Source organism: Mercenaria mercenaria, chromosome 17 (genome assembly GCF_021730395.1).
Source record: "Mercenaria mercenaria strain notata chromosome 17, MADL_Memer_1, whole genome shotgun sequence".
NCBI classification, from domain to species: domain Eukaryota; kingdom Metazoa; phylum Mollusca; class Bivalvia; order Venerida; family Veneridae; genus Mercenaria; species Mercenaria mercenaria.
The window spans coordinates 69,898,810-69,912,796 of record NC_069377.1 but is presented as its reverse complement, the minus strand read 5'-3'; the positions used below and the strand labels follow the sequence as shown (position 1 = coordinate 69,912,796).

The following is a 13,987-nucleotide window of genomic DNA, read 5'->3' as shown; positions in this document are numbered from 1 at the left end:
AGAATATTTTCCAATCCAGCCTCTCCCACGATTGCGCTATGAAAACCCACCAGGGCGATGCCCTTGGTTAAAATCTTACTCATTTTTTGAAAGTTTCAAAAAATTTCTTCCTCTAGCTTTTTTAACACACTCCCACAGGCACCAGTATCGGACCTGGGACAAAAATATGTTTGTTTTCATCCTAAATGAGTTAAAAATGAAAAATATGTAGTGAAATATGAGCCCCCATCAAAATATACAGTAGACATATGTATATTTTGATGGGGGCTCATATTTCACTACATATTTTTCATTTTTAACTCATTTAGGATGAAAACAAACATATTTTTATCCCAGGTACGATACTGGTGCCTGTGCACACTCCCTGCTCAAGAAACGATCCGAAAACTGTATAAATCATATTTGTCACTCTGAAGTCAAAACCAAAAATTATTTAGGCCTATACCTAGAAATACTGTCACTGTCTTATTTATCTAATGTTTTATGAACTTGAATCGGAATGAGAGTACTACGATGATACTGAAGTCTTGTAAATTCAGTATTGATTAGCTCAACGAACACGTAAGTTTGGTGGTTGGGTTCAAACGTTCATTAACCTTATCTTACAACCCGTAGTGTTCTTGCATCTATTTTGTAAAATGGGGAGCGCATACATGTATGCCAATCTGAGGGTAATACGTATAGCTAAAGATAATTAAAAATAGTAAATTTTATTCGGACAAACACCGTTTTTGTAGATATGTTGATCAGTATAACAAAACTTTGTACACAATATGTTTGCAATATACAAAATAAAATACATGTCATCACATAATTAAAATGTCACAGAACATGACTTTTTTTTTTTGTTTCTTTCTTTAGTTTTCTGTTTAAAATTGTGTCAGACATATTCTGCAACGCCGTTAGACTTCAGCTTCACCAATTCGTTAATTTTATTAGCAGTTCGTGTAATAACAGAATAATGAATGAGGTGGATTTTACTGGGAATCGAAACAAAAATGTCAACAGCTGAACAAACTATGGCACACTAAACAGTTGTATACATACATGTATATACAAATAAAATCATATACATATATACAAATTATGATGATAACTTGGAGTGATAATCAAATGAATTTATATAATGCTAGATTGTAAGGTTATAGGTCCCTAACTTTATCTATATGAAACTTGACAGATACAAAGCCAATCCGTTTTGTACCTAACATTTGTCGTCATTCTTATGCTGCCTATATGATATAAAAACGGAACTCTTAACTTAGAATTTATGTACACAGTCATGTAACAAGCACGTTAAATCTATATACCTCGACGAAAGATTTTAATCCAACGAACACGAATATTTTAAAGTGCTCCATTCACGAATACACATACACACAATCCAACATTTTGAATGTGGTATAGCACATTTCCTTTAAAATGGGAGATAACATTATTTTGGTATATTCCATATCCAAATCGAGTTGTCACCCTTTACCGTGAACAATCTGATAAACACACATATATACGCTCAAATTTCATTTTGTTTCCTGTCCGCAGCTTCTGGATGCCTTTTCTGTTCCGTTTGTTTTTTTTTATTGCAGGTCTTAGCTGTATGTTCACATGATTCTTTTCAAGAAAACTGCAACGCTCATACACACACCACTTAACACCAGAGTGAAATGAACGCGCGAGGAACTATTGCAAAAATCGTCATAGCAGAAACAGCGTTTCATGTAACCGGAACCAGTCTCGTGCGGATGACATCCGGCTTCCTTCATATACTCTTTCGATTTTACGCACAGACGGGATTCGTATGAGGTGCCTGGAACGAGAGAAGGAAAATAGATTATAATCATTTACATTTTAAAGAAAAATAAGAAAAGAGAAGAAAAAATGCAACGGAAAATTAAAGTAGAATCTATTAGTGATGTCTTTGACCGGTAACTACTGCACGTTCTTTTCGTACAATTTTGTCTTAATATAAAAGTTATATCAATTCGCACTGAACCGCTATATACTGCAGGATTAAAAACTTCCAATATAACGGAACACATATCCGACTGGATTCATTTTAAAGGGAAATATTCAATATTTGACAGAAAGAATTTAATGAAGCAAAAAACTGGAAATCGGACGACAAACAAAGAAGATATTGCAATTTAAATATCATCAATGTCATTTTGGCAAAGTACCGTCATCTTTCTTTCCTTATATAGGCATTACCATAGTATCAATGGCAAATTATGTTAAAATTCAATTAAACAAGGGGATTAAATTTAGAATCATAGTACACTGTGGCCCTATGGTAATCCCCATAGGCTACATGTAAGGAAAGATGATGCCACTGCGCCCGAAATGGCTGCCAATTCATTACATAGGTGGTATTGGAATGGCTATACCCTTGTTGTTTTACGTGCATCTGCTTTCGCCCCTCTCCCCACCAACTTTTGACGCCCAAAACTGATTTGTTTTATCAGAAATAACAGTAGATAAGAGAAAAAGCCAATTTGAGACATTTAGATGTACTGATAAGGGTTTGGTGTGATATGTATTGTCAATAAGGGGAAGAATGTTTATTTCAGGGAAAATATGGACACATTTAGATGGCCGGTTCCCCATTGCTCCCCACACCCCCAAACATCGCTCCTACGCCAGTGCACCTAGTTCTTTCTAGCAATAAATGTTTCCAAAGCTGCATATTCCCCTTTAAATTCGAATATTTATTAGCCTTATACACAGTATATATCTAGGATCTAACCGATTTCAGAAAACAGAGCAGCCGGGTACCATATCATTTCATTTTGTTAATCAGTAAAAATGAGATAATATAGTACAAGGGTTTGACCTTTTACGTAAAGAAGCTAAATTTATGTCATGTTTGCCCGATAAAAATGATAAAAATACTTGCTTAACCTTGAAATTGTCAAAAGTGTCTCAGAACAAGACCGGTTTTGTCATTTTTCGAGAAAAAGTCGGGCAGGTTAATACAGAATAAAGCACTTGCCTGTGTTATCTTATCAGAGTGGGTTTAACTGTTTATTTTATACAAAACCCGGACAAAAACACCTTAAAATCAACTTTGTCATACCAGTCACTTTACTGTCTGAGCAGAATATATTGATATTTAAATACTTAACCCGCTAATCAACATGCAATATTTTGCGTTTCTGAATGCGTTATTTCATGATGATAAAGTAAATGTAAATGCAGGCAATCATATCTGAAAAACTGATCAAGTACCACAACACATTTATGTAATCCAAAAAAAAAAAAATGTGTGGGTTTAAGGTTAAAATAGTATACGTTAAAGGGTTACAGCAGCTTTGTTGCCACATTTTATGTTATCTTTTTTTTTTTTGTAATTTCTTGCCATTTCCGTTTTCTCACTATTTGTCAGAGATATATGAATATTTGGTTATTATAGCCTCGTGATGCCTCCACTGCAAATATTTTGTATTACCAATTATTTTATTTTATTATTTTATGAATATTTCTGAAATAGTGACAATCAATCAATCACGTAATCTGTTAGTTGAACAAAAAATAATTTTGCGGTAAAACGCATTGTTGGGACACTTTTTTTGTCTTTTCCGAATCGCAAGTCTATTCACGTCTTACAAAATATTACTTGTTTTTCTTGACGATATCACGGAGTCTTTCTTTACTCTATCTTTACTATATCGTTGAAAGCAATGAAATACACAAAAACGTGGTTTGTGCAATAAAATGAATGCATGTTATTCAAACCGCTAGACTTGTTTCGTCTTCACGGTGTATCAATATTCGCAGGGGTTACACACAGCAAGTAGATTTAATTCAAATAATTTGGTTTTTGTTACTATAATGTGATCCAAAATTTATTCATGCAGGTGAACAAACTCATTTTAATAAAATAGCGCTGAGATAACTTATTTGATAGTTGTGTGCATTAGCATGAAACCATCGCTTGATTGGTCGCCAAGATCGTGTGTATGAATTCTGAAGTGATTTATATTCAGTCTTCAATAAAGACAACTTTTTTAAATTTATACATGCACAATTTGTATTGTACGCTTCTCAATTTGTTGTCCAAATAAATCTAAAAGTGTCTTCTAAAAAGTAATAAGACCACGGATATCGGACAAATATCGGAAAGCTTACATTTATTATATTGGCACGACATTGGCTGTCCGTGCCAGACACAATATTGGACCGATATTTCGAATACATGTCTGTCCGTATATAAAACCTGCTAGAATGATTTACTGGCATGTTTTTAATTGAAAATGGTTAATACTTTTACTTCCTAGTCTAAAGCAATTCAAAAAAGATGTTTGCATGAAATGTAAATATGAAATATTGCGAGTATTATAATATGCTGGTGTATGGTCTTTTTGACGTTTCTTTATAATTTTAGTTTTATTCGATGAAACAGAGAAGAGGGAGAGAGAGGGAGAGAGGTATACTTTAGATACTTACGTAATTGATCGTGAAAAGTATTATGAAGGTAAGTTCGGGTGAAGGTTTTTAGACATGCATGGCATCCGGATACTTCCTTCATACCCCGCTCTGAGTCACATGGCCACGGAGAACCTCGGATAAATATATTACACTGATAACACGAGAGAGCATCTGAAATAGACAAATACAAAACAATGCTAAATTACTTACTAGATATTTACTTTTCTCATATTGTTACTGTAAAATGCAGGGATCCATGCACGTAGATGCGAGCACCTTTTTATAGGTAAAGAAGGAAGGGACAAAGACAGAAACACAAATCGTGGTATTTTCACCATATACTGTAAATGCAAATTAATGTGCAGATACTGTCTATAATTTCCGATGCGAAACATTTAAAATTCCTATAGCTAAACTTAAACCAATCAATTAATATACATCAGAAACAAATTAATTAAAAGCGAAACAGAAGAAAATGCAGTGGTGTGTTTTTGCAGGGTATAAGCTGAACGTGTAAGGAAAATTACCATAGCAACAGCGTATGAAAATAATGACGATGTCTGTCGTAAAAGTGGCTGAAACTTTTCATGACACAGTCAAAAGTCCACAGGGGTCGTCTCGTGAAATAACTAATTATTTAATCATGTAAATCTGTACATCTTTGTTTTTATATCTATTTCGTTCACTCTTGACCGAATGAACTTGTTGCATATAAAATGTGCTATAACATTGGTTAGGCCTACAAACAAATTACAGATACGTAAGAATGGGCCCGAGTCTGCGGGAAATTTCTCATACTAGTTCTTTTAAGTTTTATGTAAATATAGGCATATAGGAAATAGTGTGACACTAATGGGCGTCAACTGTTGGTACTATCACAAAAGTCAAGTCAAAGTCAAAATATTTATTGGCATAAACATATATATGTGTTTTTCGCCAAAAAAACACATCATTCGGTTTGTTTAACAGAGGTGAATTGAAAAGCATGACAAATTATAACAAACGTGGCAATGCTATCGATAGTATGAAAATAAGAAAGATACAAATGTACGTACCGTATTAAGTCATATTAACTTAAATTACATCATATATCATTACTACAGCGATTGGTATAAAAAACTTTACTGTATAAATTATATTAAAGTTAAATACATCAAACCTTCAAAGCAAGATAAACAAACTTCGCGAGATTAACAAGAAAAGATTTTTTTTTTGATGTAGACATCAGTTTTCTGAATTTTGCCATATTTGGCCAAGTATAATAATGTCTTTTCAAAAGACTTTATTATCAACAGAAAATGAAACTCGTACTCGACTTGATTCAAATTCCATCGACAACAAACTCTCTCAGATCTTACCACAGTTCTGTAACGACCTTCTTCTATCTCTAAATTATGAGACAAATATCTTAATCTTGCTTAAGTGTTTCTATGAGCATCATTATTTATCATGCTTAAATAATTTTCTTCAACAAAATTTAACTTAAATTGTTTCTAATAATCCACTTTAGTAGATTAATCAACTTCAGCCTACCATTGTTGTAAATACTGGTCATAAATTCTCTGGACTACTGCATTAACATTTTGTTTCAGATATTCTATCATAATTCCACAAAAAAAGAAAATCCAAGTTCATTTAATAAGTTTCTCACATTAACTGATCAGCTACTTAACAATGTATTATTGTGTCCTTGAGCCATCATTAATTTATGCATTAATGAATTACGCATATTCATAATTTTGTACCAGTACTAAATAATTCTAATGAAACTTTGGCCTATGTGGTCAGCTGTTGGTACTATCACAGTAAACATGTAGAATTTTTTTTTTCCTTTTCTTGTGTACAAAAAACGTAAGAAACCAAGCTTCTTCTTGTAACACTGGATCTTTTTATTATGACAAAAGTATATATTTATTCAGTTCCTAGTTATATTCAACTGTTTGTCTGCGAAGTCAGTGGCATATTCTTTTTCGTTATCATTTTAGGCGGACAAATTCTACATTAAAATCCATCAAGGACGGTCACACATTATCGCACATCATAGCCTTATCGCATAGTGCGGCAATTTTCCTTTGGTCTTTGCAGCATGTTATACATAGTAACACACATTATTACTACAAAACTGTGCTGATATCTTACAAAACTGTTGCGATATATATCAACACGGAAATCTCTATAGAGTTTCATAAGAAAAAAAGTGTTCCGATATATATCAGCACAGTAAAACTGTTCCGATATATATCGGAACACTTTTTCTCTATTGAGTTCCTATCAAGGGAGTATAATTTTTTCCTTTCAAAGAAAAGATGATTTTAGCTCCAATTTACAATTCACAGAGAAAGAATTGTCACAAACACCTACATTTATAAAGTAAAAGAATAAATAAACTAGAATATTTCAAAAACTTGATAGTTATTGCCAAATTCAGAAATACATGAAATATATGAAATTCTGATATTTCTCAAATGTTTCTTTTTCTTTGATTTTTTTTACAAACAAAACAACAAGTTTTACAATATGTCTGGCCAATGAAATGCAAAGATTTAAAACCAATGCAGAAATTTGTTGGGTACTTTTATCTAGGGAACACATTTTCTAAAACAGAAGTTTTAGTGTTTCAGTCAGCGAGGCGCAGAAAGGGAATCAAAATAGTAAAAATAATAATAAACAAATTTAAATGAAAATAATATATAAATTTTAATGATAAACTATGCGATAAAACAGTTATAATATGTAGTGCTCGTGTGTTACCAGGATATATCAGAGCTAGGGGTACATCTCGTTATTTTTCTCTTCACATATCTGTCTCGGCCTACCGGCCTCGACGATATGTGCAGAGAAAAATACCCTCGATGTACCCCTAGCTCTGATATATCCTGGTAACACACTCTCACACATACTATAACTATTACATAAAGCTTTATTACCTCCGGTACACCGTTACAAACGCTTTTCAATTTTGAATGGAAAAAAATCCTACGTGTTTCTATAACATATAATCTGTCAATAACTAAGTTTCAAATCCTTTTAAGAAATATGGGACTAGTATCTGAAAATTTGCTTTTTTTTTGGTTATCGTAGGCCTACGATTGGAACCCAGTGCCTTTAACAAATTTGCAAGTCGGTCAAACACGGACGAAGATAAGCTGAAAGTACAAGGACCTGTTGTGACAGAATGTAAATACTGACCAGATAAAATTGACAGATTAATGTGAAAATATTTTTCAACAACTACGACCAATATTTCAAGTGAAGATATATACTTCACCGACAAGTTTACTTCAGGCCATAAATTTATTTATTTTATTTTTTTTTTGTTGGGTTTATTAACGTCGCACAGACACAATTATAGGTCATATGGCGACTTTCCAGCTTTGATGGTGGAGGAAGACCCCAGCTGCACCCTCCGTGCATTATTTCATCACTGGCGTGAAACCCGGTTAGAACCACCGACCTTCCGTAAGTCAGCTGGATGGCTTCATCACATGAAGAACTCAACGCCCCGAATCATCGAGGCTCGAACCCACATCGGTGAGGGGCAAGTGATTTGAAGTCAGCGACATTAACCATTCGGCCACGGAGGACCCGGACCCATGAATTTATCTCAAATGTAATGATTGTAGGGGACGAATAACCTTTGTACTAAATCATGACCATTTGAGTTAACGTACAATATAACTGATCACATGGTGAGGTGATACTGACATGAACAGAATTAATTAATCAACATGATAACAAACGTTTCAAAGTAGAAGAACAAACAATCGCTACATGACCACGATAGCCTATGATACAACAAATACTACGGTGGCTGATGTATGACATCTTGTCTCAAACATTTCCCTACACGGTATTCAGTGGCCAGATAACATATACTCAGGCTTGGCTATTTTTTCCATTTTCTCAACATAACACAAATATTGTTGAAACACTTGAACAGTAAATAAATACTATAGTACATGTATATGATTTACAACTCGAGTAAACTCTGAAAAATTACAGCAGGACATATGCGAGATGCTGTCTGAGGTAACTTGGTATGCTACTTTTTCAGTCTTAAATTTACTGTTACATTGGCCTTTGACTCCAAAACAATATGGTCATTTACGTTTCCGGTGAAATTCAACTGCTGTAGGTCCAAACGTTTTTAAAGTTTTGATAGAAAATTGTTTTAGCTACGAGACCACTTAGATCTTAAACTTTGACCTACTGATCCCGAAACAATCAAGGTTATCTGCCGATCATAGGCAATCATCCTAAGACGTTTGATGGTCGTAGGTACAAGCATTTCAAACAATTGATAGAAAACCGTTTTCTGTCTCAAAGTCAATATAACCTTGACCTCAAATATCCTCGCCCTCAAAACAATTATCTTCTGACAACAGGAAGTTTCTCTTGCTATTGATCGGATAACGTTTTCAGTCTAGACAGCACTGTGACCTTGACCTTTGACATACTGAGCCTAAAAACAAAAGGGGTCATATACTGTCCACTGGTAATAATCACTCTATGTAATGTGACAACAGTACCCTTTATTGTCCGGCAACCAAATGGTCTACCGATGGACTGGCGTCGACATGAGTAAGACAATGTACTGCCTCTTCTTTTATGGAAAAAAATCTCTGGAAGCACTGATCATATTCTACACGACAAGATCAGGCCACTTACGAATTTACACTGACGAAGAACGTTGGCGAATAAGCGGTCAGGTTCCAAGACGATAAACAAAGCTGGAAGACCTGGAAGACCATCTCAAAATGCAACCCATTCTCATCCATAATAAAATCGTCAAAATCGACCTCTGGTATGCGAGAGTGAATGCAACATTGACATTGGTCAATATCAAATTTGAGATCGAAGCTTGAGTTCTGATTTATAGCTATTTAATTCGCGTCCAGATGGTATAGATCGGCCACCATAGCTTTCATATATCGCAGGAGGTGTTCTTATACATGTATCTGTCATGTTAAATTCGTTTTCAGCGATAACGCCGTCCATATACAGACACATAGTGATTGATAATGTTTATTTTTGACAACTATACATGTATATATCTGATAAATAAAATAACTGTTTATTCAAGACAAATAAAGCACAAAAAAGATTCAACAGATCAAGTGACCAATTAATCCTACAAATACCGGGAATAGACCCTCATCATTTCAATAAAAGCATTGTAAAACATTTTATTTATAAGAATAAGAAAGTGTTACGTTTTCAATCTGTTATATGAGCATAATGTGGTAATTTTGAAAATGGGTATTTTATACAGATGGCTTTTTGGTCAAATATGGATTTTCCACACCTACATTCCGCCGATACCAAATTCATGACAGATTTGTATGTCAACTTTACCTATTTTCTGTCATATACTTTGCAAAAAAAGGAATAAACAGAAAAATCTTTTAGAAAAAGCGACAAAACAAAACAAAAAGTAGCGAAAGGTGTCACAGTGCCATAAAATGTTATTGAAGAGGAAAGTGTACGTTGTTCTATTAATGTTAGAAACAATTCGTGTCATTTAAATGTTAAACAAAAAGGTAATTATATAGCACAGCAATTACAATTTGCAAAAAAGAAGAATTTGCCAAACTCAAAGTGAGATGTCAAAATCTTGTTAATTAAATATCACTGTTTTCTGCTATCAATCACAAAAACCTACTAATTAAATTGAAATCTAAGTTCGATGAGTGCACATATTCGCGGTTCCTGTTCGCTGCTTGTGACGGTGATATTACTCACAGACCCCACTCTTCACCAACCATTCCCACTCGTAGTATTTTATGGGTGTTTAGAAATAGCGTTTTATTGTCCTATTATAAATCATATGTCTGGTATCAATAAATTGAACAATTATATCATTTTTAACATTAAATGTAGACGTGGCCTTCACTACGCACTCATGTGCGTACATACATTTTTAACATTTTAAAATTAATAGTCTCGCAGCTCTTCTTCATACCTTTTACTACCTTTAGTTCCATATTGGAACAGTTTGCATAAGTGTAAAAATTTGAAGACTGTGCATGAGTTAATCTCGCCCGATTAAGAAAGACTTTTAGTATGTTGAACATCTGACGAGACGCAAATAAAATATCTGAATTGATTTTATACATTTATACATTTGATTTGCGTGAATTACTTTAAGTAATACAAGTCCTATCCTAAATTGACAAAATGTTGTGGTTACATTAATGTACGTATGAAAAAAAATTATGTTGTTTATTGACAGAATGAACCGTAGAGAAAATATTTCGAAATTCGCCGGAAAATAACAGTTTTTAAAGTGACATGCATGCTGGTTGGGCCAGGCTGGCAGTGATAACAATACAAATGCCAATCATAGAGGTCATCTATCAATTCGGTAGAAATTTAGACATCACCCTTCAAAGGAGAGACAAGGGGTCAGCTCAGCTATAACAGGGATTCTGAAAGTGAACTTTGTGGTGAAGGTGAAACAGTTTTATAAACTGTGGATGCTATTTCCTCGAAAAAAATCGTGTTATTGCAGACAGACTGGAAACGTAGGAAATAACATTGTTAACTAAATTTTGTGTGTAGTTTCATTTTTTACCAATGTGCTTAACATTATTAGTGTAATGTCATCGCAACTGTTACATCGAACATACGACATTCATCTCGATCTGTATAAAACTTAAAAAAAAAACAACGTTTGATGTAAAGATAAGAGAACAGAAAATGTGTGTGGGTTGTTTGTACACTGGCAAGATCTTCAGAATGTATTTACTGTTTGTAAACAAGGTACAGATACAACAAATTTACAGATCGACCAATAACCTAAAGTTCAAAAGATACACCAGTGTCTGTTGTCTGAGATGTATGGCAAATGGAGCTTTGCGTATACCGCATCATGACAACGGACCCCATCAAACCACCTATTCAACTAACCCTTCCCCATCATCCGCCCTCTAAACAAAAAAGAAGTCTGGTTCATATTTTAACTTCCTACTGAAATATTAATTCTGTTTTACTGAATTCATACATTTGTAATTCTAATGTCTAGTGTAAAGAACGTTGAACGTGTTGCCTTACACGTACTGGATATAAAATGGGGTATGCTGTTATCAATTCTAATAGGGAAGAGAAAACAGTGACCTTTTAAGACACGTTACATAGATATGACCAGCCCTCTGTACAAATTTAACTGTATATATGAATTACATGAACGGTAGATAGCTAATATAATGTTCTACTTTTATATTTTCAAATCTGTCCAAAGACTGTCGCAATCCTACTGTGTTCTGTGACGGTCATTGTTTCGCCAATTCGCCCTGTATATTAGATGGGGGGAAATGTGATGATACGGTGCAAAGACGCGAAAAATGATGCAAAGACGCGGTATCAATATCGCACCTTCGCATCGTATCGAACTATCATCCCTTTAGCCTAGGTTCGATACTAGAAAGGTATGATAGTGCGATGTTAATATCGCACCTTAGCATCGTACTATCGAACTATCATGCTTTTAGTATAGGGTCGATATTAGGAAGGTATGATAGTGCGATGTTAATATCGCAACTTCGCATCGTGGTTTCGCGTTTTCGCATCATATCATCACACTATCATCTCTTTGACTTAGGGGCGATATTACGAGTGTATGATAGTGCGATGTTAATATCGCAACTTCGCAGCGTGGCTTCACGTTTTCACATCGTATTATGGCGTTATCGTCCCTTCGAACTAAAAGTGATATTACGAAAGTGCGATAGCGAACTTTCACATCGTACGGTAATATCATAATTTCTCCCTTAGGCCGAAGGACGATACTGTGATACTTCGATGCGAAAGTGCGATATTTATACCGCATCTTCAAATCGTGTGTTTTCGCATCGTCTTATTGCGCCATCACATCGTACCTTTGCGACTTCGCTTACCAGGGGCGAAACAACGATGGCCCTAATAGAATACCGTATTCCGATGGGAATGTTTGGCTTTTACTTTTTCTATAGTTTGCGTGTACATTTTTGGAATAGGAAGAAAACGTTTAGTAGTCAAACAAACTCGAAATTCTACCGATATCTCAGGTAAACACGGAGAATAAATTACTCAGATTGCATGGATATGAATCATGCCAAAAATATTATATTTTCTGTTTTCTCGAAACTCGACTGAGACCGCAATATTCAACGCTAACATAACTTTTATTCATTATTCTTGTGTCTAAAATGATGTTCCTTTTCTGCTGAAACTTGTCTGCCTTTTTAAATTCAAATACTAAAATCATGCAAAAATGAAAATAAAGTATCTTATAGATGTTAGTGAAAACAGGATGTTGTCTCGTTATCTTCAAGGTCGAATATTCTTACACAACAGAGCTTTGTATAATTTGAACTATCCTGAGAATCCACTCCGACAATTTCGAACTTTTTTGCTCAGGCTATGTATAAACTTCAGATCATGGTCATCCCCTCACAAATAAAAACACTTCTATACCCTTTATTTTTATACAAGATACAAGTTGATGAAACCAGCACACAATTTACCCGTGCTTTATCTATGCGACGTTCACTTATATAATCTATACTACATGTAATATATTCACACGGATGTCGCCAAAAGGATAAAAAAAAAAAAGAAAATTGCAGAAATTGAAACATTCTTCTTAAATCATGCGGAAAGCAAAAACGGAATTTAACGTATAATTTTGTATTCGCTTGAAAACACATATATGGGTTTATTGGACTGGCTTCAGGTAAAAATCAATATCAGGTGAGTAATATTGTTGATGAACATGAGGTTTTTGATCAATACAGAAATAGTCAGCCATTTATAGCACGCAAATAATCTTAGTCTCTTGCATTTACAGAAACGTATCTTTAAAATATGCTCATGTTATAAGTATCTAAAATAGCCTATTCAAATTAACAGATATATCGATAAAAACATTACCTGTTCATATAAATAATAATAATCTTCCTTAATTACAATTCAGCGCATGTTTACCTAATATGGCCTCCAATCAATATCGAGAAAATATCCTTTCATAGAGTGAGGTCTTAACATTTTTCCCATACATATTCTTAAAAGATACCCTTAAACGTAACTCTACCGAAATATTTAATAGGAAACAAAGTTATATATAAAGACAAATTGACGCTAAATACATACTTGTTTGTGAGACTAGTACTCCGAGTAAAACACAAATTCCCCACATTCTGTTTATGAAATTCCTCTCCATTTTGGAACCGAACATTTTTTTTCTTTTTACGCATTTACTATTTTCTTGTATTTTTACACTTGTTTATTTTTACACTTGTGAATAGTCTGTTTAAACATATCCGAGTAGAGTGCTGGTTAAACTTGTTCGATTAACTCATCCGATTGGAGCGTTTTACCTTACAGTGTTGGATCATGGGAAGATTTTTTTTCAAAATATCACCAAGCCGACAGATGGCGCGCTAATTTCATCAGTAAAAGGGCCCTGGGCACGCGAAATGACTGTCGACGCAAAAATGTTGAATAAACGTTGGTGGCTACACGTTAAATGATGTTGTAACAGTTTAATACTATCTTTTATGCTATTTTGTTTAAGGTCATTTGT

The 13,987-nt window shown here is 34.2% G+C and overlaps 1 protein-coding gene across 1 annotated transcript; it reads right to left on the bottom strand.

The window, feature by feature from the left end:
• Nucleotides 1-696: 696 nt before the first annotated feature.
• Nucleotides 697-13,987, bottom strand: LOC123536479 (uncharacterized). The gene is made up of 3 exons (XM_045319683.2): nucleotides 13,555-13,987; nucleotides 4,444-4,596; nucleotides 697-1,807 (listed from the first exon to the last, which is right to left on the bottom strand). Exons 1-3 carry the CDS (start codon nucleotides 13,637-13,639, stop codon nucleotides 1,602-1,604), a joined length of 444 nt encoding a protein of 147 aa, XP_045175618.2. The 5' UTR covers nucleotides 13,640-13,987; the 3' UTR covers nucleotides 697-1,601.

Coding starts and splice junctions, on each gene's coding strand:
- LOC123536479 (XM_045319683.2), bottom strand. CDS start 13,639: ATGTTCGGTTCCAAAATGGAGAGGAATTTCATAAACAGAATGTGGGGA. Junction 4,597..13,554: donor AGTACTAGTCTCACAAACAA/GTATGTATTTAG, acceptor TGTCTATTTCAG/ATGCTCTCTCGTGTTATCAG. Junction 1,808..4,443: donor TACTTTTCACGATCAATTAC/GTAAGTATCTAA, acceptor CTCTCGTTCCAG/GCACCTCATACGAATCCCGT.